The following is a 26,996-nucleotide window of genomic DNA, read 5'->3' as shown; positions in this document are numbered from 1 at the left end:
TCCAATGGTTTAATAATTCCTGCATGCGGTGCACAAAGTCGTAGATCGCTAAAGGCTTCCGTTGAGAAAGAGTCCAAGCATTGTGCCATGATAGGGTGTCTTTTTTCCTTCCCCCCTTCACCATCCCCAAACTCGCAGATGAAGAATAAGATTCTGAGTGAAAGAATAATGGGCTGCCCGGGTTCCCGAGATTTCAGATTTCCACGACTTACTGGCATCGGTAGATAGCCATTACATGTCGAGGGGCGAAGGGGAAGTTATTCCCAGGAGCAGTACTAATAAACGCATCACGGTATTGTGATTGGCTCCCGCTACCCCCTTGTTATGCTCTTGATCGTTCATACGCACATGACCACAACCATACAGAAATGGTAGCAGATGTCTAGCACGTGCGACTAGTAGCCGATTTTCACACCCGCTCACTCGTAATACTACTGGTACTCATTGTTGTAATTCTTGTTTGAAGTTGTATCATATCATACTTCTTGCTTGATTGATGCTTTACCAGGGGGCCACCGGGCCCCATTTATGCTACAAGAGAGCATGCTACAACCATCCACGACATGAGCTTCGCGCAAGAGAAAGAGAAAAATCAACAACAATGATACTAGACAATATGAGTATAGTAGTAAAGGGAAAGAAAACGCGAGTGAGGAAACCAAATAAGTACTAAGATAGAGTTTCCGAGGAAACTCTACTATAGTCAACCATGTAATGAGCTCAACTAGTAATGAGCTCATACCAAAAACATTCTGTCGTAGTCAATAACAAAGCCGATGCATATTTGGAAGTCATATTACAACACTCATGAGTTTACCAGACGATAGCACATTGCATGACAAAGCAGACAGTCTATCACTCCGGAAAATTAGAAACGGTTCTATCAGTCACCGACCAAGCAAAGTGAGTCACTCGCCCAATTCAACACCAGTAGATTTGTAAGTCGGAGTTACCGGGAGATTAACTGCAAAGGGAGCGGCGCTAGTACAGATCTTCCTACACATAGACCCTAACCCACGCATCTCTCACGGAGTGCCCTGCCAAGACTTGCCTTTGAAATCCACCAAGGCCCTTCTGGAGTATATTCTCAAAGGCTCCCTCTCTCCCTCCCTCCTATAATTCTCTCCTCGTCCCCTAAGCAACTACACCACCTCTACTACAACAAATATCCGGGGTTTTTTCTTTCTTAAAAAAAAAAAAAAAAGGGAAAAGTAAAAGGAAAAGAAACAAGACAAACTAAGACGAAATGGCTCGCAGACCTGCTCGTTGCTATCGTTACTGCAAGAGTATGTATTAAAACCATGCTACGGGGAGACATGAGGCAGAGCTAATAGAGGCCACCAGACAAACCGTACCCAAAGTCCCGTTTCAACCGTGGTGTCCCTGATCCCAAGATCCGCATCTTCGATCTTGGCCGCAAGCGTGCCACCGTCGATGAGTTCCCTCTCTGTATACACCTCGTCTCGAACGAGTACGAGCAACTCTCTTCCGAGGCTCTCGAGGCAGCTCGTATCTGTGCGAACAAGTACCTCGTCAAGACCTCCGGGAAGGATGGTTTCCATATGAGAATCCGGTATGTTCCCCCTCCCCGCTGATGATCTGGAGTACATCGCGACTAAACAGTGATTTAACAGAGCTCACCCCTACCATGTTACCCGTATCAACAAGATGTTGTCCTGTGCCGGAGCGGACAGGCTCCAGACCGGTATGCGTGGAGCTTGGGGGAAGCCCAATGGGACAGTCGCTCGTGTCAATATTGGACAGATTATTCTTTCCGTTAGAACTCGTGATGGCAATCGTGAATCTGCCATTGAAGCTTTGAGGAGGTCTCAGTACAAGTAATATCCCCCTTTCCTCTCCCCGCCCCCCATCCCTTGGTCAGCCGCTAACACACCTTCTACAGATTCCCCGGCCGCCAAAAAATCATCGTCTCCAAGAACTGGGGTTTCACACCTCTCCGTCGCGAGGAGTATCTCAAGAAGCGTCAGAACGGAGAACTCAGAGCTGATGGTGCTTACGTCCAGTTTTTGAGGCCCCACGGAAGACTGGAACAGAATATGCGCACATTCCCAGAGGCATTCGTCTCTGCCTAAGGGAGGTTGTGTTATTGCGCTTTTGTTGGCGTTAACCGGTTGGTAGAGGATGGCTATTTTAAAATAAACAATTTTTTTGTATGCATGTTTTGTACTTTAGAGTGAAAAATGCTGCGTACGAAATCTTGAGTGGCGAGCTCCAAAAATTGCGAAACTGTGTGATATGTGGTTTCAAAAAATCGCGAACTGCCAGTCGAGAAAATTTCGCTTCAGCTTGCAGAATTTCTGTAAAGATATCATTGGCATGACGCTTCTTCCAGCAGCCCCAAGATGCCAAGATAATTCTCACAGACCACAAAGTTGACAATGATACACTGATATAATACCAGCGGAAAAGCGAATTGCGAGGAATCACTCTCCCGTTAGGTAGACTAAAAAATTTGTTCCTTTTCTCACTTTCTTAACCCTCCCGTTCTGAAAGCACATTAAAATTTGTTAGTTGATGACAAATACACACACTTCTTATCGATTGCCACTCTGAACTTCCCCACCAACACCTCCATCCCAATAAAAAAAGAAATCCGTTCCACCACAACGACCACCACACAACCACACCACAACATAATAATCGAATACATCACAGCATAACACACAACTAACCACGACACAAATCCAAACCATGAGCGCGATCCTCAGCGCTGACGACCTAAATGACTTCATATCCCCAGGCGTTGCCTGCATAAAACCGATTGAAACACTTCCCGCCGCTCCCAATCCGCCGCCGGCCAACTCCTACGAAGTTATCCTAGAAGACAAAGCGCCCCCAACAGATCTCCCACCCGCACAAATTTCACTAACAGACTGCCTCGCCTGCTCTGGCTGCGTCACGTCTGCCGAAGCGGTCCTCGTCTCCCTCCAATCCCACAACGAAGTCCTAGCGAATCTAAACGCTCACCCGAAGAAGTTATTCGTAGCGCTGATATCCCCGCAGTCGAAGGCGAGCCTTGCTACAGCTTATGGTGTCAGCGCCGATGTTGCTGGACACATGATTGAACGATTGCTATGTTCTCCAGAGGGGATTTGCCGAGAGGGCAGGGGGTTCGATCTTGTCCTAGATACAAATGCTACTAGGGAGGTTGCGGTGAGATGTGCTGCTGAAGAGGTTGTTATGGCTATGCAGGGGGGTAAAGATGGAGTTAATGGGAGGAAAATGCCGATATTGACGAGCGCGTGTCCAGGTTTTGTGTGCTATCTGGAGTCTACCCAGCCGGCGTTGATCCCACACTTGTCGAGACTGAAGAGCCCGCAGGCGATTTTGGGGACAGCAGTGAAGTCACTATTGCACAAGGATGTGGAGGACGGAGTGAAGGGGATTTATGTGGTTGGTGTGATGCCATGCTTTGATAAGAAGCTTGAAGGGGCGCGTGGCGAGTTGACCTCTGGGGCGTGGATGGAAAGAGAGGGAGAGGTAGTCCGAGACGTGGACTGCGTAATTACCACCCGGGAGTTAATATCTCTTGCGCAAGCCAGAGGTGTGGACTTTGCTACCCTCCCGCAGAGCCCACCACTCCCCCCCCCTTCTGGTATCGCCTCCAACCTCCTACAAACCCTCAAACGCCCCACAGAATCCACCACCACCAAAACTAGTCCCATACCAGGAACCAGCGACGGCTACCTCATCCATATCGCAACCCACATCTTAACCCTCCACCCAACCTCCACCCTGCGTATCGAGCCGGGCCGCAACTCGGACACAATAGACTACGTAATTTCCACCCCCGAAAAGACAATAGCTCGCCTATCCCGCTGCTACGGATTCCGCAACATCCAAAACCTTGTCCGCCGTCTAAAGCCCGCGAAAACCCGTGCTCTCCCGCGGTTTGGAAAAGCCTCTGCTACAACCTCGCAGCGCAAGCCTCTAGCCACCGCCGCCGCAAGACAAGCAGGCGTAAGGTCGGAGGCGGAGTACACTTATGTTGAAGTCATGGCCTGTCCTGGCGGCTGCACCAATGGCGGTGGGCAAGTTCGGTATGACGACGAGATTATCGCTTCGGGGCTTGTCGCGGGGACGCAGAAGGAGTGGTTGGGGAGGGTCGATGAGACTTATTATTCGTCTGCTGAAGATGAAGAGAACAGAGAGGAATGTGCCGCAGCACAGGGGGAGTGGGTGGAGAGGTTCGTGGAGGAGTGGGAGAATAGGACGGGCGTTTCTAAAGATAAGTTACTGTTTACTGGATACCGGAAGGTGGAGAATGATTTAGGGGGCAGGTTGAAGGAGGTTAGTGTTGTGGAGTTGGCTAGTAAGGATGGCGGGGGGTGGTGAACTCTCTTGCTCTACTTTCTCACTCGGTGGTAGTTATTTTGGTGTGATAGAGGGGGATAGGATTTACGTTGGCGTTGGTTAGATGTCTAAATCACGGGTTTTCGCTAGTAGGGTATCATAATATCATAGCATGGTTTTTCGCCTGTAATTCGTGGCTCATTTGACAGCGGTCCGGTTTTCTCCATCACTTTACGTCACTCGGATTTACTTTTGAGAGATATAGAGCGCGACAGGACAAGGTATGATACTGCAGAAAGATCGTTCCCATACCTCCTTCCTTCCTTGCTTCATTCGGCTACCGAACCCCCAGTACCGGGGGGGGTGGATAGCTTGCAAGCCCCTTCTACGAGTACCGTACTAGTACAACCGCACAAGCTCCCAACTACCAAAGTGCAAATACAAGTACAGTACCAATAGATAGTCCAGAAACCGCACCCCGAGGACATTACCGTAAAAAAAACTCTTGGAATTCGCCATCTCCGCTGTGCTCACGAATATCCCTGTGAATGGCGAGATCAACCCGAGATGGGTTTAGCTCCGCAAGTTGACAGAATTGCGAGAACCAGTTAATTTAACGAGATCCAACACAGTCTATGACTACAGGCTATTCCACGTCAGGAAGGAACTAATCCCTCCCTTAAGGACCTTTGCCTCCGAATCCCGAGATTAGCGACTCAAGGGAGATGGCGAATTCCAAGATTCTTTTTTTACAGTACGGTACTGTACCGCACATGATCAGGGCCCACGCGCGCTGGGGTGTTTTCCGGAAATTTGGATAGGGGGCGCGGAAATGGGATACCTGTACGAGTACAGTAGGAGGCATCATTGCTTGTCACTCGGTTTTGGTCCCTAGGAGGTGAGCATCGAACTCTATTCAACTTAGCGTAATCATGGGTTTAGCAAGTCATATATAGATATGGGTCAGGAAATTGGTCAGCCGTGGCAAAACAATGCGTAATTTGTCTGCGTAAAAGGGGGGGGGGGGGTTATTATGGGTTATATAGTATCTACTCGTCGTGTCGTGACGTTTGTGAAATGGACCGGGCTTGCATGGTGGCGCATGCATGTGCAGGGAGGTGCATGGAGCTACGGAAAGAGCCTCAAGGTATAAAATTCAGCATGAGTGAGAAAGTAAACAAATATATAGATATTTATTATACATTATAATATGAGAAGTAATAAACAAAAATAATGAATAAAAAGATGAAACATTAGAAATACAATATTAAAATTAAAAATTAAAAATTAAAGTTATTTCCACCGTCATCTTTGATACATGCCTCAATTCGTTCATGCATTGAGTTGATATGAAAATTGATTCGCTCTTTAGAATAGTTATTCCATGTCTATAATTAATGTAAGTAAAAAAAATAAAAAAATAAAGAGATAGATTAAACAAGTATTTACCTCTTCTAAAACAAGTCTAATTTGTCGTGCAGTCATTCTGGGTCCAATTCTCTCCTGTAGAATATCCTTTAGCTCAGTCCAAACAGTCTCGATTGGATTTAAATCCAGCGAGCTTGGAGGCCAAACTAGCTTCATAAAACCAAGTTTCTCTCGAGGAATATTATGATAATGGTGAACATGTACTGGAGCATTGTTCTCCATTATTATAATATTCCTCTGAGGAAACTCAGTTGCTAGTTGAGCAGTAAAAGGATAGAGAAGTAGGTTGAGAATACGTTCCCAGTATATATACCAATCGATTCCACCCCTTCTATCCTCCTTCCTCGTCTTGAGCTGGGGGTTTGGAAAAGGTACCTCCAATCCCAATGAGCTAGCATGTACATTTTGTGCTAACTCATTCTCATACTCTCTCTTGAGAGTAAGAAGTGCCTCCTTTCGCTGAGTCGTAGTCTCATATGGTGTAGTGTACATATGGTATGGAAGATCATGACCTTAATTGTTATTATTAATTCAATTAGCATTAAACATTATGTACAGGGTAGAATAGAAAAATAAAACTTGTAAAATAATAATAATAATAATAATAATAATAGTAATAATAATTTATATATATACATACTGGCTTTTCCATAACATATAGCACCCCAAAACATAATAGTTGCTCCTTGAGCAAACTTTCTGTTAATATTTTGTGGCCGATGAGCTTCACCTACCTGACGTAAAACTCCACGGGCCCGTCTGGACCTCAGGCTTCCCGTTTCAAAATATGACTCATCTGTAAAGATGATGTTCCTCCAGTCGTACCCTTGGTATTGATAGCAAAAGGCCAGCCTCCTGGCTGTCTGCTCTGGAGAAAGAGTTGATTTTGTAACCAGTTTCTGTCGATAAATCTTGTTTTCACATAGTGCTTTTGAAATTGTTTGTCTACTAACACTTAGTTCCGCTTTTTTATTTTTTATTTTTATATTAGCTACACTTTCAATTTTGTATATTTAGGGAAAAAAAAGAAAAAAAGAAAAAAAACAACCTGCTTCGGCGAGTTGTGTAAAGGTCATTCTGCAGTGCTCAGCATCTTGCAGAGTGACTTCAACCAAGTGATCCTTTTGAGCCTGTGAGAGGGCAGCATTTGTACACTTCACCAAGTTTGGCAGAGGAGCTAGGTTTTCATCAGTACAAAGATCAGAAGTATTGTTGTCACTAGCCCGTTGACGCGCTGTCTAGATGATGTTTGAGCAGGTACTTATTAGCACCCCAGTTTTTTCTGAAATTTCCTTCAAGGTCATCTTTTGGGCTCTATCTAGCATGGCATAGCCAATGATTTGTCCCTGTTTGACCATAGAAGTTGTTGGTCCTCTTGGCGTAGGCATTTTGCTTGTTGACTTCGTGGTTGTAGATACTGGAATAAATGCGTAATGTTTACTTTCTCCTTTTTGAGGTTATGGCCTCTTGTCTTAATAATATACTAATTACTCTACTAAGCCTATTTGAAGTTGGCATGGGTCTCCATGCACCTCCTTGCGCCACCATGCACCTCTGGTCCATTTCACAAACGTCACGACACGGCGAGTACAGTGCCGCCTGATGGATCACAGACCGAGTGTCAGCAGGGGAGGGTGGGAACAAAACAAAGCATGCTGTGCAAGTAGAACCTTATTATCCCTTCCACCGCTGAAATATGCTGCACTAAGTAGGGATTTCCAAGCCACACCAAATTCATCCCACACCAACTCCATCATGGTTTCTTATTGGCTGAAATTGTCCCAAACAATACCCTATGCACACTAACATGGTTTTGTCAAGAATCCTCCCAGCCACTGAATTTTAGCAAGAGAGTATGAGGAAACCTTGAGATTCTAATCCAAATTTCAGCAGCTGGCCATACTCTGAGGGAAGAGGTACAAGTGCTCTGCTCACTGGGTTGAAGTTGACCACTTTGTATGAGAATTTTCATCGGACACTTGCATTTGAAAAGTTCTTGTAACCACACCGGTATTTTCATGTATCTGTGGCCATTTTGTAGCTGGTACTAAAATACAATGTGAGCCACAACTAAAAGAAGGTACCACTGTAGTTATATGAATTTTTCAAATGCAAGTGTATGTGTCCAACTTCAACTCAGTAGTAGGAGTAGAAAATTAATATTATAATAGCAAGCTTGATGAATGGTAGTGAAAATCAGTCTAACAAGTACCGCTTGTATAGAGTACAACATCACATACATTACAGGTCCACTACATCTGACCAGCTCTCTTTCTTTGTATACTATTAATAGAGATCTCGTCATAAAATTCCCTTTCTTTATAGCTGAGTAGATTGCTCTATAATGATAGCAATAGACTCGCTTTTCCAGTACCTTCTAATTATGTTCCTGTATTTTGATTACTTCCTCCACTTGGACTGCCTTCTCTGGGTGTGCTTGGCCGGTAGATATTGAAGGCAATACAGACTCCATGAGAAAAAACTTGCTCTGAGAAGCAGAATAGACTACTTCAAAGATTTGCCTGGAACTCTTTATGTTTCATATACCCATTTCCATAAAGCTGCTGTCCCATCAAATAAGCATTAAGAATTGCTGTATCAAGTATTCAAAAAAAAAAGAAAAAAAGATACTAAGACTGTAGGGCAATTCACTGTGTTGAATAATATATATGGAGTTGATCGGTAATGTCAATCCCCCTTTCGATAAAGTAGTTATAGTTATCAATAAATGTGGGAATTGCTAGGTCTTTCTGCTTTTCTTCTCCAAAGACCTTTCGTACAAGTGACCTATTTGTAGATGTAAGTTGAGGTAATTATCTGGATCCAATAATGGAATATTCTTCACGAAATTTGCGAATAGTAGAATAGGCAATTACAGTATTATTATCTTACCAAGCATAGTAAATGTAACGTGTTCGCAAGGTGCTAATCACGTTATCGGTAATAGATACGATAGTTGGCAGGTGGCCTGCTCTTCCAGAGAGGAGGCGAGAGCTGAGAACTAAAGGAGGCTTCGAGGGTGTACTGGGGAACAAAGAAGTAACCGTTCAACCAAGTATATTGAAATACTGTCTGTCGAAGTCTGCCTTTTCTATCGTAGAAATAGGCGGTCTTTAAATACACAAATCTGTTCATGTCTAGCATGAACGAAACTAATCAAAGGTATCAATCGATACACTTTGGTAAAACTTCTTAAGTATCGAAGCGATACTTAAAACCAAACATAAAACAAAACCAAGTATCAAATGATACTCAAAACAAACCAAGTATCAAAGTGATACTTAAAACCAAACATAAAACAAAACCAAGTATCAAAGCGATACTTAAAACAAAACATAAAACACAACCAAGTATCAAACGATACTTAAAACAAACCAAGTATCAAAGTGATACTTAAAACCAAACATAAAACAAAACCAAGTATCAAACGATACTTAAAACAAACCAAGTATCAAAGCGATTCTTAAAACAAAACATAAAACAAAACCAATAACCAAGTACCCGTACCGGTTACAGTAAATAACTCCAGAATCCGATGTATCAGACTCCTATTAAGACTCCTTATTTTCTATATTATTCTTAACTTTAATCTGTTTTCATACCACTATTGCTATAGTTGTATTCCATTTCAAACACTTGGAGCAATGGTCCTTAAGATCAGGAAGAAATCCTGGAAACTCAGGATGGCGTCGAGTTATTCCACAAGCTCCAATATTCAGAGTTCATAGCTTACAGAGAAGTAGAATTCTAGTAAAGTAATTATCCATGTAAATAATATATGGTACATCTTTTTGTAGTTTTTGAGCAAGTTTATATACCATTGATTCAGTAGGTAAAAGATCAGATATTCTTACCAGTTTACCATAACTATCAGTTTTTGATGACCACATAAAGTTATATGTATAACCAGCTTCGCAGAGTGCAAAGATATTATAATCCTCTTTAATTAGTTTATTTGGTACTTTAAATGTATGTTTACTGTGGCCAAAAAAGTGTACCATTATCTCATTAATAAAGAGATTGTATTAGGTGGAGACAATCTGATAGACTTCAGAGTTGTCTAAGCTAATCGAAATTCATTTTTGTAGACAGAGATTGTCTAGGAAGGCTCACACTCACTATTTTTATTTATAACTATTAGGAGTGAAGTAAATTCGGTAAAGTAAAATAGAATCGTAAAAACAATATTATATTGTTAAGGTTTCTTCTCCATTGCTTGATGATGTCTAAAGCTTGAGAGGCACTTGGATATTTATATTCTGCATCTGAGTGTTCGCGGACTACATCTATTTATTATGCCACTATATACCATTCTGATTATAACTTGTAACATCACATATTCTTGAAAGGTGCGAACACCTGGAGACCCTGAAAATCATCACACTCTTTTTGCTAATTATAACATAACTAACTTCAAACCATACTGTTCCCAATAGTAGTTATCTGATCTTTGGAGTCTTTAGACTTGTGGCCTAGTTTTCAAGTTGAACTGAGTTGGCTTCAATTGTCTTCATTATTGATGAAATGATCAGTTTCATCTGCAGGTTGTATCTGCAAAGGTAGTCGTAATTGTAAACCTTTTTTAGTCGCCTAACTTTAAACTTCCATAACTCCTTATCCAACTGATAAATGTCTTCCAGAAGGCTTCCTACTAATTCGCACAAAGCTATTCTACTGGATGGACAATTATTCTCTCTGTTGGCAACCATTGGTTGCTTTGGGTAACAGGACTTCAATCACTGTTGTAGTATGGGAAGTTGTCTTCATAAGTACAACGTATTCCGAAACCTGGTTGCAATACTCCGTGAAGTCTAATAACTTCTATAGTAGTATTTTTCGGAGTTCTAGATTCTTCTAGATATTATAGGGTGGGTGTGAATATATTGGTCTCTTGCTGAGATCCTTTACCATTCAATACCATCTCTTTATACAGAAATGTCCCGTTACCTACAGTTTATACCAAAGGTATCACATCTTTGAAGCCTAGTAGCGTTCTGAGTAGTTGACGGATTTACTCTGTTCTACTTCTCAGACCTAGCTGAAGGTACTCTCTCATATATCCTGCGAACAGGATCCGGTTTAATAGACGGTGGTGATGTATATAGTATTATTCTGATACCTTCAATTCTGTAGTATTATAGTCACAGGACGCAACTGAGAGTGATATGTATGATGACGTGCAGGCATGTAAGGGGGCCAGATGGGGGTGTTGGAGACCAGAGATTCCGATCCCGGGTGAGGTTACCCTACTTAGGGTGACTTCTGGGTATTGGATCTCGGTATTCCTAATAGATTAATACCTGATGTCCAATAAAGCGAGTACAAGGATCTGAACTCCGAAGCTACTAGCTCAAGTTTATACCACCACCCCACACTTTTCTCCTCTGCTGTATCCTCAGACTCATCACTTTTTGAGTACTGAGTTTTTGAGCTTGGCTTCACTACAGGATCCAAGATATGCATATATTTCTTAAGATTCTCAAAGCGGTTGAGAGATATATGGTCAGCGCATATAAACTTGCCGTACTTTGAGCTACAGTAGTCTTCATATGCAGGTAGGTGAACCATATCTATATAAATGAATACTGTAATAAAGACCTTAATCTTCCCTGAAATTGTTGGTACCCAAGTCCGATTTCCTTTCCTTCCTGCTTCCTTCACCTCAGCATATTTATTTGTATTCACTGCAATTATCTCAAAGTGGTCTTCTGTTAGAAACAATATAAATAGACTGTATGGATCTCTATTTATATGTGGTAGTAGCTGAAGTACATTATGGTGATGGATCTGGTAATGCAGAAGAAGCATGTACTCTGGAGGTGGTGATATTGCATCTATTAGCTCCTCTGGTGTACACTTCGGTTGTGTAATTCGTGGAGGCTTATAATTCAACCTCTTCACCTGTTTGCTTTGCTGTTTTTTTGGATCGTTCATTGCTTGATAGATTGTTCATGTTTACACATTGTTGATACTATTCAGACATGCGCCCTTCACCAGCCCCTGAGAAGCGAGGTCCGTGCACAGCGAATTGCTGCACTAGTGAACATCCCTGCTTAGTGCAGCATATTTCAGCGGCGGAAGGGATAAGTGTACGATAGTTAAATTTATCACGACCACTCTCTAATACACATGCTCTCGCTTATATTCACGTGACGACGCATTTATCATACCAACAACAATCTCGTATCATAATATTATCATACCAGAAAAAAAAAACAAGAGTTGAATCCATGATTAGAAATCCTCCTTTGTTTCCCCGCTCATTCGTATCGTACCCAAAATAACCCAAAATAGAGGTATCAAAAAGGGAAAAAAGTACAGTACTCGAGTGCCCTACCGGTGTATAACTTACGTACGTTTATAACATTAAAAATAAATCTCTTATCGTACGTATCGTAACGCGATTTTTTTTTTTTTTCGCAAATGAGCAATTTTTACCCGAGTCTCTATTTTCGAGTTTCCTCCGGCTACCGTACCGGTACAAGTACTTTGTGCACCCGTATCATGTTGGTTTAAAAGGGATTGAAGATCGTGACTGTATCTGGGGGGGGTGTCCGGGGCCCTGAATCGTCTTGCTCCTACCATAAACTAGTGGGTCAGTGGTACGGGTTATCGGGGGGGGCGGGGGCTTGAGGTTTTTCTCTTTATAGAGGTGTGATATGGGATGGGATGGGTGGGTCCGAGTCGGTTGGGTTGGGCTTTGTTGGGGGGCGGTATTGTGGCTCGTCTGGGTGAGAAGTACCGGTGCCATACTCCTACTGTACCTGGGAACGGGGATAATGCGACGGTAAGAGTACTTGTAACGGTACTGGTACAGACTCGCAGCCCATGTTTTCGGATATCATACTTTTTTCCTGTTATCATATCGGTATCATACTCGAGTAGGATGTGGGCAGGGGTCTTTGATCCTTCTTTGTGGGGATTGCACTCGTGGGATGAATGGTAGGCGTTGTTTGTTGGAGGGGGCTTGTGCGATATGCACTCTGGGTAAGGGGTTGGATTTTTGTGTTGTGGGAGTGGTGGTGTTTTGGTCGGTATCATACCGGCACTAGGATACCGGTAGTGCAGGTGGATACAAGTAACTGCGGCCAGGGTGGTGAGAATTGAGTTGTTGTGATTGCGATTGGGGCGATAAGTTAACTTTGGTTCATGAAGGGATCGTGAGCCACGGGAATTGGGAATTGTATGTGCGGTAGGTATGATACCCCCAAGATACTCGTAGCACCATATCAGTGTCCCCGTGTGCAAGTATCCACCAAAGCCGTGCTCCTACCGTACACGTACAGCACTCGAGTATGATACCAGTTATGGTCCTACAGTGAAGCCATTGCTTGTGTCGTTTAACCATGATAGACCTACGATATCGCGGCAACAAACCCTCTCTCAACAAAAACACATCAAAGAGGGAGAAAGGGAAATACTGAAGACCACCCGCACAGTACCAGTATCTTTCACCACCCTCCCCGCGCTCACACCGTGATATTCTCCGCCTGCCGTGGCTCCACCGTACCCCAAACTCAGGATGCGGTACCCGTACTTGTACAGTACTGTACTTGTGCACCCTGATCTAATCACCGTCTCCCCCAAGCGCCTTATCGAGCTACCCTATCGACGATCGCACCTCGCTTCACCCAACGGCGAGAGCAAAACAGCGGAACCGAAAATAGATTACTTCCGTCCGCCCCATCCTAGCTCAGGGCACCAACGCGACCAATTGGTCAGGTTTGGGGGGGGGGGTCTTTTGGGGAGCAAAACCCAGCTGTGGTCGGTTAGCTGGGCGGGCGGTTACTGTACTGTACTAGGGTACAAGTACTCGTACAGGAAGAGGAGGGATCGACAAGGGGGAAAAGGATGCAAGTATGTTTAGGCAAGGCATGGTAGGGGTTCGCTTTGGTGATTGAGGAAACGGTTGCATGGATGGTATTCGGTGCTCTGCCGGTATTGGGAGCAAGTTGTTGCGGGTCTGGCATACCAGCACCGGAGACAAGGCGAATGGGGGGGTTAATTATAGGTCCTCTGTTTTATTTTTCTCTCCTCACACTTTCGCCCCTTCTTTGGTGACTCCGATTATGTTTACGAGTACAGATACCGGCACTGTGGACGGACAGGTGGTCCAGGAGGTGTGTCACGACACTGGTTACTCTGGGATGTTATGCCTTCAGAGCGCATTACTGAAGGGGGTGGGAATGATAGTGAGGCATGCTGCGGGTATAGGTGGGTGTGCTACCAATGGCACAGTACGGTACCGATACCGGTACTCGAGCGGTTATGAGGATTTCACGAGCGAGGGGGAGACGAGATGAGAGGTTGGAGAGAGAGTATGATATCAAAATTATGGATTTTCTAGCTTATAGAATCGATTGGCAGGTACCGGTGGAGAGGCTCTTACAAGTTTTGCTTGGGTGCATCATTACTGTGTTTATTTTTTTCTCTCCTTTTTCTCACCCGTTCATCACTATTCGTGCCTGCGGGACGAAAAGTTCAGGCGCTGGGCGTGAACTGGTGACTCGTCGGGAACGAATCACGCTTCGGGATTAGTCGTAACTTATTTATAGATTTTCTGCTCTGATGTCGCGAATCCCAAAATTGCTTGTCCCCTCCCTAGCCCGATGCTCCCTCAATCAATCAACTCCTTCTCTCCCTCTTCGCCCAGCACGAGTTTGACAGGGACACGCTACTCTCCCTCTCTCCCTCTCTCCCTCTCTCCCTCTCCCTCTCCATTTACCCATTCTCCCTCTTTCGCACCCTCCCCTCCTCCTCCTGCACTTCCGACCCTATTCTCGTACGGTACTTTCTCTCCCACATCCCGCCCACTCCTTCTTTCCTTCCCCCTCTTCATATATTCACTTCGCCCCACCCATCCATTATTCCTCCCCTCCTGCGCCACCAGTTCGCCCTCTCTTTAGTGAAAGTGTTTACCGTGCCAACGACCGGATTGCTGGGAATGGGAGCTTAGGGAGGGTTTTGGAATCACAGGATCGCTGCTTGCTGACATTTCTACAATGGCGTCGCCCTATCCCTTCCACAATAACCAAGCCGCCTATGCTCGCTACAATCCAGCACTCTACCCAGGTGGACTTGGCGGTAGTCCGACCGTTGGCCCCACCAACGCTCCCGGCAACGCTCCCACCACGCCAGCGGGGTACGGTCCACGACGACCGAGCGTGAGTCCTATGAGGAACCCTATCGAGGGTGGAGACACGAGCGGAGAGTACAACCCTCAGCACTACGGCCCTGTCGTGGCGAATGGTACTGGTTCTTTTGCTCCTAGGCCTACCGGGGAGGATGGTATAGAGCCTTTGTTTCCTAGATAAAAATCACCACTTTCCCCCCAAAAAATTTCATTTCCTTATTACCATTTTCATTACCACCCTTCCTCCTTTGGGGAGAGGGCATCTTTTCTCACCTTTTCTATTATTTCCCCACCTTCCCTCCTCATTTGTAGTTACTCGTAATTCCCCTCCCCTTTCTGCCTTTCTTTCATATCCGTGAATCTCTACTTCCATGCCTCGCGTGCGCCGGACTGACGCCTCCGCAGCTCCACCACCGCCCTATTCACCTCCGAGTGCCCAGCGACACCCAAACAACCCTAGATTGCAGCTCAACCCCCCGCACCAGAGGCAGCATTCATGGCCTTACAACAGCCAGAATACAACCCCCATCTCACCACTGCAAGTCACTCCCTCAACCGCAACCTCGCGGGACTTCTCTCCGGTTTTCTCACAGCAAAACAGTGCCACCAGTACGGCCAATACTACCCCCTTGTCTCCTTATGCGCCCTTACTGCAGGAACAATTGGGGTGGAATGGCCCCACTCGCAGAAGAAATTATTCTCCTCCGGGGATGGCTGGCGGACAGGGGTACGCACCTTCGGGCTTGCAGCAAGCGTCTTATCCTTCTCCTGATATACCCCCACCTTCCAGTCCCATCGCCGATAGCGTTGGGCCATCATCCCGAGCCGGGAGTCGGCGACCAACCTTGCATGAGGTGGTGCCGCCGCCGCCGCCCGGGCCACCCCCAGCCCAGAATAATTATATCCGAGACGGCTCACCGATGGCTGCACAGGGTAGGAGAACGCATAGCATTAGTAGCCCGGCGCCTGCCGGACTCGGAATTGGGATGAGATCGGGTTCCCGCTCGCCTCCAACGATGTCTCTTCCGCCCGGAGCTGTGAGAGCCGATTCTCTTTCTCGGATACCCCCTCCTCCCCCTGGGCCCCCTCCACGAAGTGAATCTGTACCGAGAAACGTCTACGCTCCGGCATCCATGAGGAACGATTCCCAGAATGGCGGTGCGATCCCTCCCCCACCGCCCGGGCCACCGCCTAGAAACCCGAGCTTACCCAGAGTCATGAGCCAAGGTCGATCGGTTTCTTCTCCTGTGATGAACCCCACTGTCATGAGAATGAGTAGCAGATCCCCTCCCCAGCAACCAAGAGGGCTATCGACTGAAAACAGCGGTTCGAAATTTTACGAATTAGCGCAGTCCGTTGCGCCATCCGACTCAAGGGGTCTGCCCCCGGCTCCTCCCCCAAAGCGAAAGATGGAAGGGGAAGAGATGCCCCACAAGAAGAGCTCCCCAGGGCCAAGGAGTGGGGGTGAGGAAGGGTTAGGGATCGCCTGGGATCGGAGGCGACCGGAAGCAGATAATAATCCCTGGCGCCAAACACCAGCTAGTCCAGTGGTGAGCTCAGCTGAGGAGATGGTAGGGCAAAGGGACCGTGGATTGAGCTTTAGCGCCCCGCATGGCCAATCTGTGACGGCGCCTCTTTTGATCGATTACGAAGGGGAGTCCCCTCCGCCCCCAGAAGCAACACCAAGACTTCCCTTCAGCGCAACTGGAGCTCCCTCTTTCTCCATGGATAATAACAGGGTCAAGCGCAAGCCGATACGTATCACCTCACCACCAGCTAGTAGTTTTGAACCGCCAAAGCAGCTTCCTACACCCCCTCCTGGCGTTGAGAGGGATTCCAAATTCAGGCCGGTTTCACATTTGCTACACCTGCCTAATGCGGGGGGGCAACTCCAGCCCCCACTAATCGAGGAGGAGGAGGAGGAGATGAACGCATTTTACCTATCTGCGATGGAGAGGCACAGGGAGATGATTCGGTTGGAGGCTACAGCGTCGACGGATGAGGAGAGGGTGGGATTGTGGTTGGATTTTGTATTGAATGAGTGCAAGTTGAGGAAGGAACGGTATTCCCGCGCTGTCGGGAAGATGAGATCGTCTCTTGCGACAAGATTGGGTTCGGCATTTTCGGAAGAAACGCGACAAAATTTATCACCAATTTCACCGATCATGAAGGGTATGGACGGAGAGGATGTGGAAATGGAGAATACGCAGGAGGGCAGGGGGCGACCGGAAACGCAGTGGTGGGGGCAGCACCTGAACAGCGATTCTTTCGATAATGGTAATCCTGCGGGCACAGCCCTCGAAGCGAGAATCAGGGACGAGGAGTCCTCGCGTGGACGGACGTCCTCGCGGTGGTGGGAGGCGAGCGCGGAGGGCGGATCGGTTAGCGATCACTTGGCTGTTCGCTCCGATGGAATGGGAGATGATGAGTTTGGCATGGCACGGTCGAGTCACAGATACACACGCACTCCTAGAGCGTCGCTTCGCGAGATAGCTGAGCATGTGACTACCCCGCGGAATTCACAGTTCCCTGGCGATCCTGCCGGTTATGTTGGTAGTTCCGCATACCCCCCGGATAGGAAGACCATGTCCATGTCTCGTTCTCGATCGCGACCCGCTCACTCGCAATCCCGAACTCGCACCCCTGTCCGGCCAGTCAAGACGAATCTCGATATTGCTCCCCTACTCACTCTACTTCCGCCTTACCCACGAGTCTACCCAGCAGTGAACAACGCTCACCCCCAACTTGCAGTGTTCCGGAATCTTGTGCGAACACTGAATGACCTGTCTTCCATCACAGAGATCAAAGCTGACTTTAACGCTGCCTCCTCAATACGGAAGGAAACCTTCACCATCGAGTCACTAAAGCGCCGAAACCAGCACTCAGAGTACATCCAATCCCTTTACAACACGCCCTCGGGCAATAAGACCCAAAAGCGCCTCAGCTTCGACCAACTCGAAACCCTCAACACCGACTTCCAGAATCGCGAAAACGTCCTCACCGAGGAGTCCCTCAAGTCTGAATTTGACTTGTTCCAATCCCAAGTCGTGGACGCCGTTCACACCGAACTGCAGGAGCGCATCTCCGCCGCGTCAGCGGCCTACAACGACCTCGCCGCCGAGATCATCGCGAACGCGGACAACCCGCTCGGGGGACAGGAAGAAGGCGGCGACCAAGTCCCTGAACTCCTCGAAAAGCTGACATGCCTGAAATGGGTCTTTGATGTGCGGGAGCAACTCCACCGCGAGGTCTTCGACCTGCTGTCGGAGCGCAACCGCCGTTATAAGGAAGTGGTAATAACCCCCTTCTTTGCCTCCCGTCTCGCCGACAAAATTAGAGAAGCGGAAGACTTCTTCACAACAGACGAGAATGCCCGCCGCCTTAAGGCCGACAAGGAATCTCTCTCCCGATACGATGGCTTCCTAGACTTGGTGGAGAACCAAGTGGTCAAGGGTGTCGAAAAGCAAATTTCGGTATTCTGGGAGGTTGCGCCGCTGATCATGGAGTGCTTTGAAAAGATCCCGACGGACCTGACGAACGTCCACCCCATTGTCCCGCCGGAAGAGTACCATGAAAACCCCGCTTATCTTAGAGAGCCATTGAGGTACCTCCATTCGAAAATAGAAATGGCGGAGAAGTCGATATATCAGTTTGTCGAGGGGCAGACAAATTTGCTCTGCTTATTACACGAGGTCAAGACTTTGAGCATGGTTGCAGGATGGAAAGTCCGCTTGCCGGGCCCGGAGAATTCTAGGATTCAGGAAGAACGCCGGGAGAAGGAGGAGGCGGTGCTCACGGAGGACTTGAAAGAGAAGGTGAAGATGCTGGAGAGCGAATGGAGGGAGAGTCTCGGGAACCTATTTGAGGAGGTGAGGGGGAGAGTTAGCAGATGGATTGGTGAAGGGGAGACCACGGAGTAGTTTTTCCTCATCGATAGGAGAGTGTCATACTATATTGGAAGAAGCGGGGGAGGAGGTGGAGCAAAACTTCTTTATTGTGTGGTACCAATATTCATGTACATGTTTCCCTTCTGGCCTGATACCAATATCATTATTTTTCTTTTATTTCTTTCATTTTCCCTTTTGTTCCTACTTTATTCGAGTTTATCATGGTTACATTTCTCTCATTGTATTTTACATTCGCTTTTTTTCTTTCTCTTCCTTTATCATTATCACTTTATCTCAATGGACATGCATAGATGGGCGTAATGTACTCTACACTCGCTTGGAGTTTTTTCATTCTTCACTTTTTCTTCTTCCTCTTTTCGTCTGGACTGGGTTTATTTTGGCCAATTGAATGACGGTGTATATAGATGGGGGAGTGGGGGAGTGGGGGGGAATCGAATCATTGATACCCATCACTTTCACATCCTCAGTGTACCTCGTAAAGCATTTTTCCTGCCATTACATATTCACAAATGATAAAATGATTGTTCAAGGAACCATTATTATTCTTCCCAGTTTTTTGCGTTATCGTGATCACACATCATCACTCGCACCGGACCTAAGCGGGATATCGAATGTATGTATCATATGACTTCGACGTGATGGAAAGCATGCATACGTCAGGAAACCTGCCGTACTACCGCTTCGGGGACAATTGGGATTTGGGGAAACAAGTGTTACGTTGTATATATAGGCACCGCTGGTTAGTATGGGTAGGTGCATCCATCATTTGGAGAAGGCAAGAAATTATCTTTTCTCCCCCCCCCAAAGAATACCGCTTCGTATACTATATATACTCTTGGTATTTGTTACCTTATCTTCGGTCTCCGAGTTTTTATTGTTCGTGACTTCCAACACGGGATTGCGTCGTGCGCCGTCGCCAGATCTCCGGTAAGGTGCGCGTGGGGGTACGGTCGTTTGGTATGTTGCGAATGAATCTGTGTGAGGTCTAGTCTGGTAGGGTGCTTGCTGGTCCGTCGGCGGGAGGCTTGAATGGAAGGAGGAGGTGACATCCACACTCATTACACTACCGGCCCCACCGGATCCCCCCTAGCAGTAGCAGCCCCATAGATCTTCTCCAGATCCTCAGGTGATGACGCTTGCAGTTCAAAGCACTAAAGTCCACATCCTCCCCCTGCAACAGCATCTCTACAGCCTCCCAGAGCCGCTCCTCAGCCGCCACCGCAAGCGGATGCTGATGCTCATGCCCAAATTCACCAACGACACCGACGTTGACCCTCGCGTCGGCAGCCAATATCCTCGCCGCCTGGATCCGCTTTTCAGCCACGGCGGAGAAAAACGGTGTGCGCTGCCACTCATCCCGAACATTAACCTTAGTTCGCGGGCACACTAACAAGTGGCACACCATCTACGGACTACATCGCTGGACGCACCAATGCAGGGCCGCTCGCCCGGTGTTATCGGCCCAGTTCACCCCCGCCTGCGGATCCCCCAGGAGTAACCCGAAGGCACCGGCTTGGTCAATCACGCACGCAGACGTGAAGGCGGTCCCCCCCCAGCGGTCGCGATGGTTGATATCAATCCTTTGGTCTGCCAGGAGTAGGCTCACAAGCCCCTGTTTCCCCTCTAAGATTGCTGCGAACAGCGCCGTTTGGCAAGATTCGTCCGCAGCGTTGACGAGCAGTCGCTCGTCGGCGAGTAGTAAGCTCATGACTTCTTCGTTCGCGTGGCGCGCTGCCAGGCATATAAGCGGCGAGCGGGCGCTCCCTGTCTGGAAGTTGACGTTTGCGCCTGGGCATTGGAGGAGTAAGCCCAGGGCAGCCGGCCGGCCGTTGAGCACCGCGAGGCGGAGTGGTGTCTAGCCCAGCACGTTGTGGGGTGTGACGTTGAATCCGCCCGAGCCCAGTAATGTCTTTATGGCCAGCTCGCCTTCTGTCTGGACTGCCGCGTGGACTATGTTCCAGAGAAATTTGGTGATGCCACGGTTATCTCATTTGGGAGATGGAGGAATGGCATTGCGGTGTTCGTTTGCTATGATTGGTGAATGGAGGACTGTTCGCCGTTAGGTCTCTGGGGCCAAGTGCCTGTGGTAGGGTAGTGCGGTGGAATCCCGATTGCAGTGGATTAGAATCGAGTTACCGGTACCCTAGAAACTCGTGAAACCGACAATCGCCTCTCGACCTGGGATTTCTTCGGTGAGAGGCAAAACACTAGGAAGGAATAGTGTTTCTAGGCGGAGTATGGAACTTCACGGTGCTGGTGCTTGATTGATCTGGTCTCCCCCAAAGTCGAGTTGTTTAAAATTGTTTTCCCAGATAGTATGATAGACCAACCGGAATTGATTTAATTAGCACACAGCAACATGAGTACCGGTACTCGAGTACTCGTACTCATAGGTGCCGGTAACTCGGACTAGCTATGGGTTACGGGGAAAGTGTTGCCCGTTGGGTCATCCATGCGACAGGTAAATTAAATTATGTGTGGCAGTTCAGCGGACCAACAAGCTGAGCCCCTATCATGCGCCGGCCAAAAGCCAGCCTTCGGAGAGCAAAGAACCAGGACCTCCAACCAACTCTCGGCTTCCTCGCTGTCTACCCACTTCTACTGCCAGCACCAACAGCCTCTAAACCTTCTATCCCCCGGAGAAAGAAAGCTTTAATCAGTGACGATGAAAATTTACTACATCGGCGTACGTGCGCGCCTTCTAACCGAGCGGGGGAAGGAGGAGAGGAAAAAATAAACACTAGCTAACTACAAACCCCTAGGTAATCCGCAATGCACCAAAGCCAGCCCATGAGCTGGTATCGGTGAAGGACCTTAATTCATTTTCCTTTTTCCAGCGAAATACTGTCTCCGAATTTCTAACGATGTTTTCCGGCACCATCGCGGAACGTACCGGGCCTGCTTCCCGTCAGGATGTCGAGGAACAATGTACGGTTCTAGCTTTCCCGTACTCATGGGCTTCCACCGGCCCTTGCTGACTAGGCGACAGCATATACCTTCCACGCATACAGTCGTTCCGAAGGGATTGCTGGAGTGATCATCTCCGACCACGAGTACCCGAAGCTCGTCGCACACAAGCTTCTATCTCAGGTCGTCGACGACTTCCTCACAGCGCATCCTCGTTCTAAGTGGGCGGAGGGGGCCCCACTGCTGGAATTACCAGTCCTCGGGGAATATATTGTCAAGTACCAAGATCCACGGCAGGCAGACAGCATTATGAGAATCCAGCAAGAGCTCGACGAAACAAAGATCGTGCTGCACAAGACTATTGAGAGTGTTTTGGAACGTGGCGAGAAGATCGATAGTTTGGTACAAAGGAGCGAAGGGCTGAGCTCTGCCTCTAAAATGTTCTACAAACAGGTACGATCGTCCCGTATTTTCAGGGAATTAAAGATGGGCACTAATCGATTCGACGGGGAAATGTAGGCCAAGAAGCAAAATTCGTGCTGTATTATCACTTAGATTGTGACACCCTTGCCCATATTTTGCTTTGTTCACGATGCACCGTCGACAGTTGTTTGTTTGTGTGGCCGGCGAGAGGGGTGGGGTGGATAATCTGTACTCCTTCATTTTAGTAGCGAAATGACGGAATGGTAATGATTTGTTCCTTTTTTATCTACAAATGAGCCCCCCCGTATGCGCCATACGGACTAGAAACTATGAGGCCTCAAATAGGGGATCCACGCTTAGAAATGAAACCGGAACTGTTGTACTATTTTAGCAGTTCAGCGTGAGTGCGGCGCGGTATGTGCTCCAGTTTGCGGTGCAGTTTTCATGCAATGGATCCAACTTCGTTTTCACAACATGCCAACCAACTATCATAATATTATTATCATAATTATATAGCTATTATGGGGTTATCGATGCAGAGCGTAGGATACTTCCCCTTGCCCTATGCCTCTTCAAAGGAAATCATAACCCATCACTCACCCTTAGCAGGTCCACCAGCGGAAACCCCCCCCCCTCCTATCATACCGTCTATCAGATGGAGGGCGTGTGATGTTCTGAAGCATGTATGATATGATATGATACACAAGAAGTATGCGCCTTGGAGACCCCGAAACCTGGCAGTCCCTGTACTGCTCTATTTATTTATTTATTTTTAAGGCTACAAATTCGAATACATACTTGCATTTAGTAAAATTTCCCACGTGTTCAGAATTTATAAGATCATGTACAGTACTTCTAGTGATATGATACCTCCTTAAAAGTATTAAATTTTGATAACCATATCTTCACCCGTGTGGTTCGCACGCTGGCAATGCCCTGTATACCGGTAATAGTATTGCGCTCGCTGAACAGGCTCTAAATCCTGACTATTTTGCGCTTTCATGCTATGATATGATATCGTATGTGCGAGTACTTGTATCATAAACTAAATTTAAAAGCGTTTGCACGCACACGCCTCGCCAACTCGGCAACTCTTAAATTTAAACTACGCCCTCGATCTCACTCCCGCTTCCTCCTCCTTATTCCCAAACCCTCCTCTAGCACCTTCGCCACGTCCACGTCCACCCCCTTCCCCCCTTAACTTACCCTTTCCGCCACCCACCAAAGCCTCCTCCACCCCCGGGCACTGTCGTATTGGTCAAAGCGTTCACCGAATTTCTTCTCTTTCCCAGTCAGCTTAAATATAGTTGCATTTCGGAGCCGGCCATTCATTGGAATACGCCAAGCCCTGCTGTCAGCACGCCTCCTATCTCCTTCAGCTCACCGGCACTCAAATACTAACCGTGTCCCCACGCCCCGAAGAATACAAATCCCTTCACCAACAGAACACACCCAAAAACCAAACCAGTTCCGCACCCCCCACACAAAAACCCCACCCCACGAAAATGAAAAAACTCTTTCGCGGATCCAAGGGAAGGACCCAACCGGAAGACGAAGATCAAAACCGTGATGCTCTCTTCGGCAGTCGGACAGCAGCAGCCCCTCCTCCTCCCGGCGACGGATATGGGACCAATTCCAACCCCTACGCTCCTGAACGCGGTGGGGGTAGAAATGGCTACGGAGCCCCTCAGGGTGGATACGGTCGCAGTAATAATGAGATAGGAAACCGCGGGGGATATGGAGGTGCATCGAACCCCTACGCTCTTCACAATGGTGGAGATAACGGTGGACACAATTCGTCCGGTGAGCCCGATCGTGCGCAGCTCTTCGGGGCAAGGCAGCAAAAGCACGACTACTCCTACACAGCGCACGCCAACGAACCTAGTGCTAGAGATGACGATGAGGATACCGAGTTGGTGAAGCAGGAGATCAAGGATACGAATCGCAAGACTGCTGGATTGACCGAGAGTGCCCTCGCCGCTGCCCGAAGGGCTGAAGCAAGCGGCGTTGCTACTATTGAACGTCTTGGTATGCAGGGTGAACGTTTATCCAATACTGAAAAGAATCTCGACGTTGCGTCAGTTCAGAATCGTATTGCCGAGGATAAAGCCCGCGAGCTCAAGCAGTATAACAGATCTATGTTTGTCCCGGCTATGGGCAACCCACTTCGCTCCTCGGCTCGTGCCAAGGAGGAGGAAGCTAGGGTCCTTGCACACCATCAAAACGACAGAGAGGAAAGGGAGAGAACAAGGGAGTTTGGCTACGAAGGCAGGAATACTGTTGGGAGGGCTCTAAATGATGCTACTAGACGTGTTGAAAGTAAAGCCACGACTGGTTTAGCCGAGAGGTCGAGGTATCAGTTCGAGGCAGATGAGAGCGATGATGAAAAAGAGAAAGTGATTGCCAATAACTTGGATGAGCTGGGAGCCATCACAGGTCGTTTGAAAGGGTTGGCCATGGCCACCAGTGCAGAGGTCGATCGGCAGAACGTGCAGATCGAGAGGATTATGAAGAAGGTGCTATCCCTTTACTCTATACCTACCTATAATGTTGCTAACCTTTATGAACAGAGTGATCGTGTCGATGACCAAATCGCTATCAACCACAATAGGATCCGCAAGATCCATTAGAAAGGGGATATTTGGGATAGCTTGGAGAGCTGGGCTGGTCGGATTTCTATTTTCTCTCGTTTTAGGGCCAAAGTTTTTGAGATTCTTGAGAACACATTTTACCTAGATATTGCTTAAAATGGAGAAGCTCTAGACTGAGCTGAACTTCAAATTTTTTCCCTGGAAACAACCCAAATGGGACTCCAGAAAACCTCTATGCCGCAATGCTATGTTTGACTTCTGCATAACATTCCCCATATCTCAAGAAAACATTGGGGAACTAGCAGAACTTTAATCAGGCCATTTTTTGTTCTGTTAGGTATATTCCCAACGTACTATCACCCACCGTTTAAAAAGTAGGAAACAAATGAAATCACGACATTTAAAGATCCACTTAGTCGAACTATCACACAATCAATACCCATTCCGTGCAAATAGGGAGAGGATACCTACTGGGGTTAAAAAGGCCTCTGCAACGAAACGGGCTCTTGCATTCAACTGCCTGACAATCAGCGGCTGGTTGGGGGCACTGCGCAAGGGTCATACAAATAATTTCATCTCTGATATCTCTTTATCAACCTCCTCCATAAAGTGAACAATAAAATCAACCAATTTGTGTTTAAGCATATCCTCCGTATGGAAATTTGTGATCAAGAACGAGATATCATACCCCTATAATTACATTAGTCCAGACCCCTCGAGCGGGGGCACCTACATGCACTCACTCTCACAGCCTTCCTCCTCAAAATGAAGAAATTCTCCGCCCTCTGGGTTAGGAACCTGGTAAATTTATGGACCAGGATATGCTCGATTTCGTCCGCCTGCTTGATCTTGATGCTCACGCGGATAGAATTCACGCTCGGCTCTATCAACACGCGTTCGTTCTCGTTTCGGGATACGGTGAGGGGGTTCAGGAGAACCTCGGGGGATTTCGCAGCTTCGATTTCCGGAACGTTGTGACGTTCCGCGGTTTGGCTGGCGAAGTTGCTGAGGGTTATCGCGGCGGTCAGGGAGGAGCGAACGCATTTTAGATATGGGCGGAGAGATTGAGACTGAATATTTGTTAATTATTGGTAAGAGAGAGATGCAAAAGAGAGATTTACCATTTTGGTGTTCTCCCAGTTCTCGTGGCTAAAAAGGTTGATAGGTCAGTACTCGAGTAGTTGGCGGCAAGTGCTTGAAGAGGCATGATAGAGCACAAAGTTGCGGTGGAGGAGACGTTGCTGGCTTGAACCCTAACCCCGCCCCCACTAATCTGATTAAAACGGCAGCGGCTCACCATGTGGCACTCGAGGCGGTATTTCTAGATGGTTACACATATCCGTCCCTCGTGTAATGTTAATTTGAGGAATCTTACTCAAATAGATTTTTAACTTTTTAGATCTGGTTGAGGACCCATTTCCCACTTTTTGCCCCATTGTAATTATCGAGCATCAACTGGAAAGCTCAAAACACAAATAGTACTCGTACAAGAACCCAAACTCCAAGAGCTATGATATGGTATCGCTATGGGGCATCCTTCTTTCTCTTGCTGCCCAATTTGTTCGCCTTATCCTGTAGCTTCCTCTTCCTCTTCCCGTACTCGTTTTTCCCCTCCTCCACTGCCATAACAGCAGCTCGTTTCTTCACACTGACCTCCTGTAGCATCTCCCTAACAACTCTTCCCTCCAGACTAACGCCGGGCTCATCAATGTACTTCTCGATCTTCCTACCAGTCCTCTTCTCGATTGCCTCGATAAGCAGGATATCATGCTGTGTGATAAAAGTAATTGCCTCGCCACCCCTCCCAGCTCTCGCTGTTCGGCCAACCCTATGCACATAGTCATCTGGATCTCGTGGCACATCGAAATTGACGACTAGCTCAACCACCGGTATGTCGAGACCACGAGAGGCAACATCTGTCGCAACCAAAATACGTGCCGCTTCGGCACGAAAGCGGCCGAGTGAGTCAGTTCGTTCTCTCTGAGGAAGTTCGCTGTGTAGCGGTGTTACGCGGTGAGCTAGTTGCTTAAGTGTGTGGGTTAAGAGGTTTGCAGTATGAGTTCTGTTTGTAAAAATTATTACAGACTTATTTTCATTAAGAGGAGTAGTTAGGAGAGTGTGGAGGTAGGCCTCGCGAGTGTGGGGTACAAGGAGAAGGTATTTCTGTGAGAGACTTGGGGGAATGGCTAATCTAGTAGCGCCGTTATATGTAAGTCCGCCTGTCCAGAGTTCGCGAGGATTTTAGATCATACTTATCGATGCCAACCTCACAAATAAACACTTCCCGTCGGC

General features: G+C 47.3%; 6 protein-coding genes, besides 2 other annotated features; 5 read left to right on the top strand and 1 right to left on the bottom strand.

Moving 5' to 3' along the window:
* Positions 1 to 1,114: 1,114 nt before the first annotated feature.
* Positions 1,115 to 2,222, top strand: GSTUM_00011636001 (60S ribosomal protein L10). XM_002842033.2 has 4 exons: positions 1,115 to 1,286; positions 1,345 to 1,573; positions 1,635 to 1,838; positions 1,904 to 2,222. Exons 1-4 carry the CDS (start codon positions 1,247 to 1,249, stop codon positions 2,091 to 2,093), a joined length of 663 nt encoding a protein of 220 aa, XP_002842079.1. The 5' UTR covers positions 1,115 to 1,246; the 3' UTR covers positions 2,094 to 2,222.
* A 417-nt stretch (positions 2,223 to 2,639) lies between these two features.
* On the top strand, positions 2,640 to 4,504 carry GSTUM_00011635001 (uncharacterized protein). XM_002842032.2 has 2 exons: positions 2,640 to 3,877; positions 3,977 to 4,504. Exons 1-2 carry the CDS (start codon positions 2,713 to 2,715, stop codon positions 4,354 to 4,356), a joined length of 1,545 nt encoding a protein of 514 aa, XP_002842078.1. The 5' UTR covers positions 2,640 to 2,712; the 3' UTR covers positions 4,357 to 4,504.
* Positions 4,505 to 13,129: 8,625 nt separating this feature from the next.
* GSTUM_00011634001 (uncharacterized protein) lies at positions 13,130 to 14,045 on the top strand (the record flags this gene model as incomplete). XM_002842031.2 has 1 exon in its annotated part: positions 13,130 to 14,045. The coding sequence occupies exon 1, from the start codon at positions 13,656 to 13,658 to the stop codon at positions 14,043 to 14,045; it is 390 nt and encodes a 129-aa protein (XP_002842077.1). The 5' UTR covers positions 13,130 to 13,655.
* A 589-nt stretch (positions 14,046 to 14,634) lies between these two features.
* Positions 14,635 to 19,334, top strand: GSTUM_00011633001 (uncharacterized protein). XM_002842030.2 has 1 exon: positions 14,635 to 19,334. Exon 1 carries the CDS (start codon positions 15,247 to 15,249, stop codon positions 18,793 to 18,795), a length of 3,549 nt encoding a protein of 1,182 aa, XP_002842076.1. The 5' UTR covers positions 14,635 to 15,246; the 3' UTR covers positions 18,796 to 19,334.
* A 2,362-nt stretch (positions 19,335 to 21,696) lies between these two features.
* Positions 21,697 to 21,711: a sequence feature (Short protein (GSTUM_00011632001, CAZ86266.1) was converted to a misc_feature.).
* Positions 21,712 to 21,772: 61 nt separating this feature from the next.
* Positions 21,773 to 21,820: a sequence feature (Short protein (GSTUM_00011632001, CAZ86266.1) was converted to a misc_feature.).
* Positions 21,821 to 23,270: 1,450 nt separating this feature from the next.
* On the top strand, positions 23,271 to 24,862 carry GSTUM_00011630001 (uncharacterized protein). XM_002842028.2 has 3 exons: positions 23,271 to 23,466; positions 23,536 to 24,629; positions 24,684 to 24,862. The coding sequence occupies exons 2-3, from the start codon at positions 23,619 to 23,621 to the stop codon at positions 24,741 to 24,743; spliced, it is 1,071 nt and encodes a 356-aa protein (XP_002842074.1). The 5' UTR covers positions 23,271 to 23,466; positions 23,536 to 23,618; the 3' UTR covers positions 24,744 to 24,862.
* A 15-nt stretch (positions 24,863 to 24,877) lies between these two features.
* Positions 24,878 to 26,004, bottom strand: GSTUM_00011629001 (uncharacterized protein; the record flags this gene model as incomplete). XM_002842027.2 has 6 exons in its annotated part: positions 24,878 to 25,125; positions 25,176 to 25,220; positions 25,269 to 25,394; positions 25,448 to 25,774; positions 25,826 to 25,853; positions 25,922 to 26,004. The coding sequence occupies 6 exons, from the start codon at positions 26,002 to 26,004 to the stop codon at positions 25,117 to 25,119; spliced, it is 618 nt and encodes a 205-aa protein (XP_002842073.1). The 3' UTR covers positions 24,878 to 25,116.
* Positions 26,005 to 26,996: the final 992 nt, after the last annotated feature.

Source organism: Tuber melanosporum (genome assembly GCF_000151645.1).
Source record: "Tuber melanosporum whole genome shotgun sequence assembly, scaffold_88, strain Mel28".
Classification (NCBI taxonomy): domain Eukaryota; kingdom Fungi; phylum Ascomycota; class Pezizomycetes; order Pezizales; family Tuberaceae; genus Tuber; species Tuber melanosporum.
Note: the sequence above shows the minus strand (reverse complement) of the source record. Positions and strands in the feature narration are given on the sequence as shown.

Bases quoted from the DNA above. Each gene is read 5' to 3' on its own strand.
- GSTUM_00011635001 (XM_002842032.2), top strand. From the start codon at position 2,713: ATGAGCGCGATCCTCAGCGCTGACGACCTAAATGACTTCATATCCCCA. The intron at 3,878-3,976 runs GTCTAAAGCCCG...CCGCAAGACAAG, and splicing joins CATCCAAAACCTTGTCCGCC to CAGGCGTAAGGTCGGAGGCG.
- GSTUM_00011636001 (XM_002842033.2), top strand. From the start codon at position 1,247: ATGGCTCGCAGACCTGCTCGTTGCTATCGTTACTGCAAGA. The intron at 1,287-1,344 runs GTATGTATTAAA...AGAGGCCACCAG, and splicing joins TTGCTATCGTTACTGCAAGA to ACAAACCGTACCCAAAGTCC. The intron at 1,839-1,903 runs GTAATATCCCCC...CACCTTCTACAG, and splicing joins TTGAGGAGGTCTCAGTACAA to ATTCCCCGGCCGCCAAAAAA.
- GSTUM_00011630001 (XM_002842028.2), top strand. From the start codon at position 23,619: ATGAAAAAACTCTTTCGCGGATCCAAGGGAAGGACCCAACCGGAAGAC. The intron at 24,630-24,683 runs GTGCTATCCCTT...CTTTATGAACAG, and splicing joins TCGAGAGGATTATGAAGAAG to AGTGATCGTGTCGATGACCA.
- GSTUM_00011633001 (XM_002842030.2), top strand. From the start codon at position 15,247: ATGCCTCGCGTGCGCCGGACTGACGCCTCCGCAGCTCCACCACCGCCC.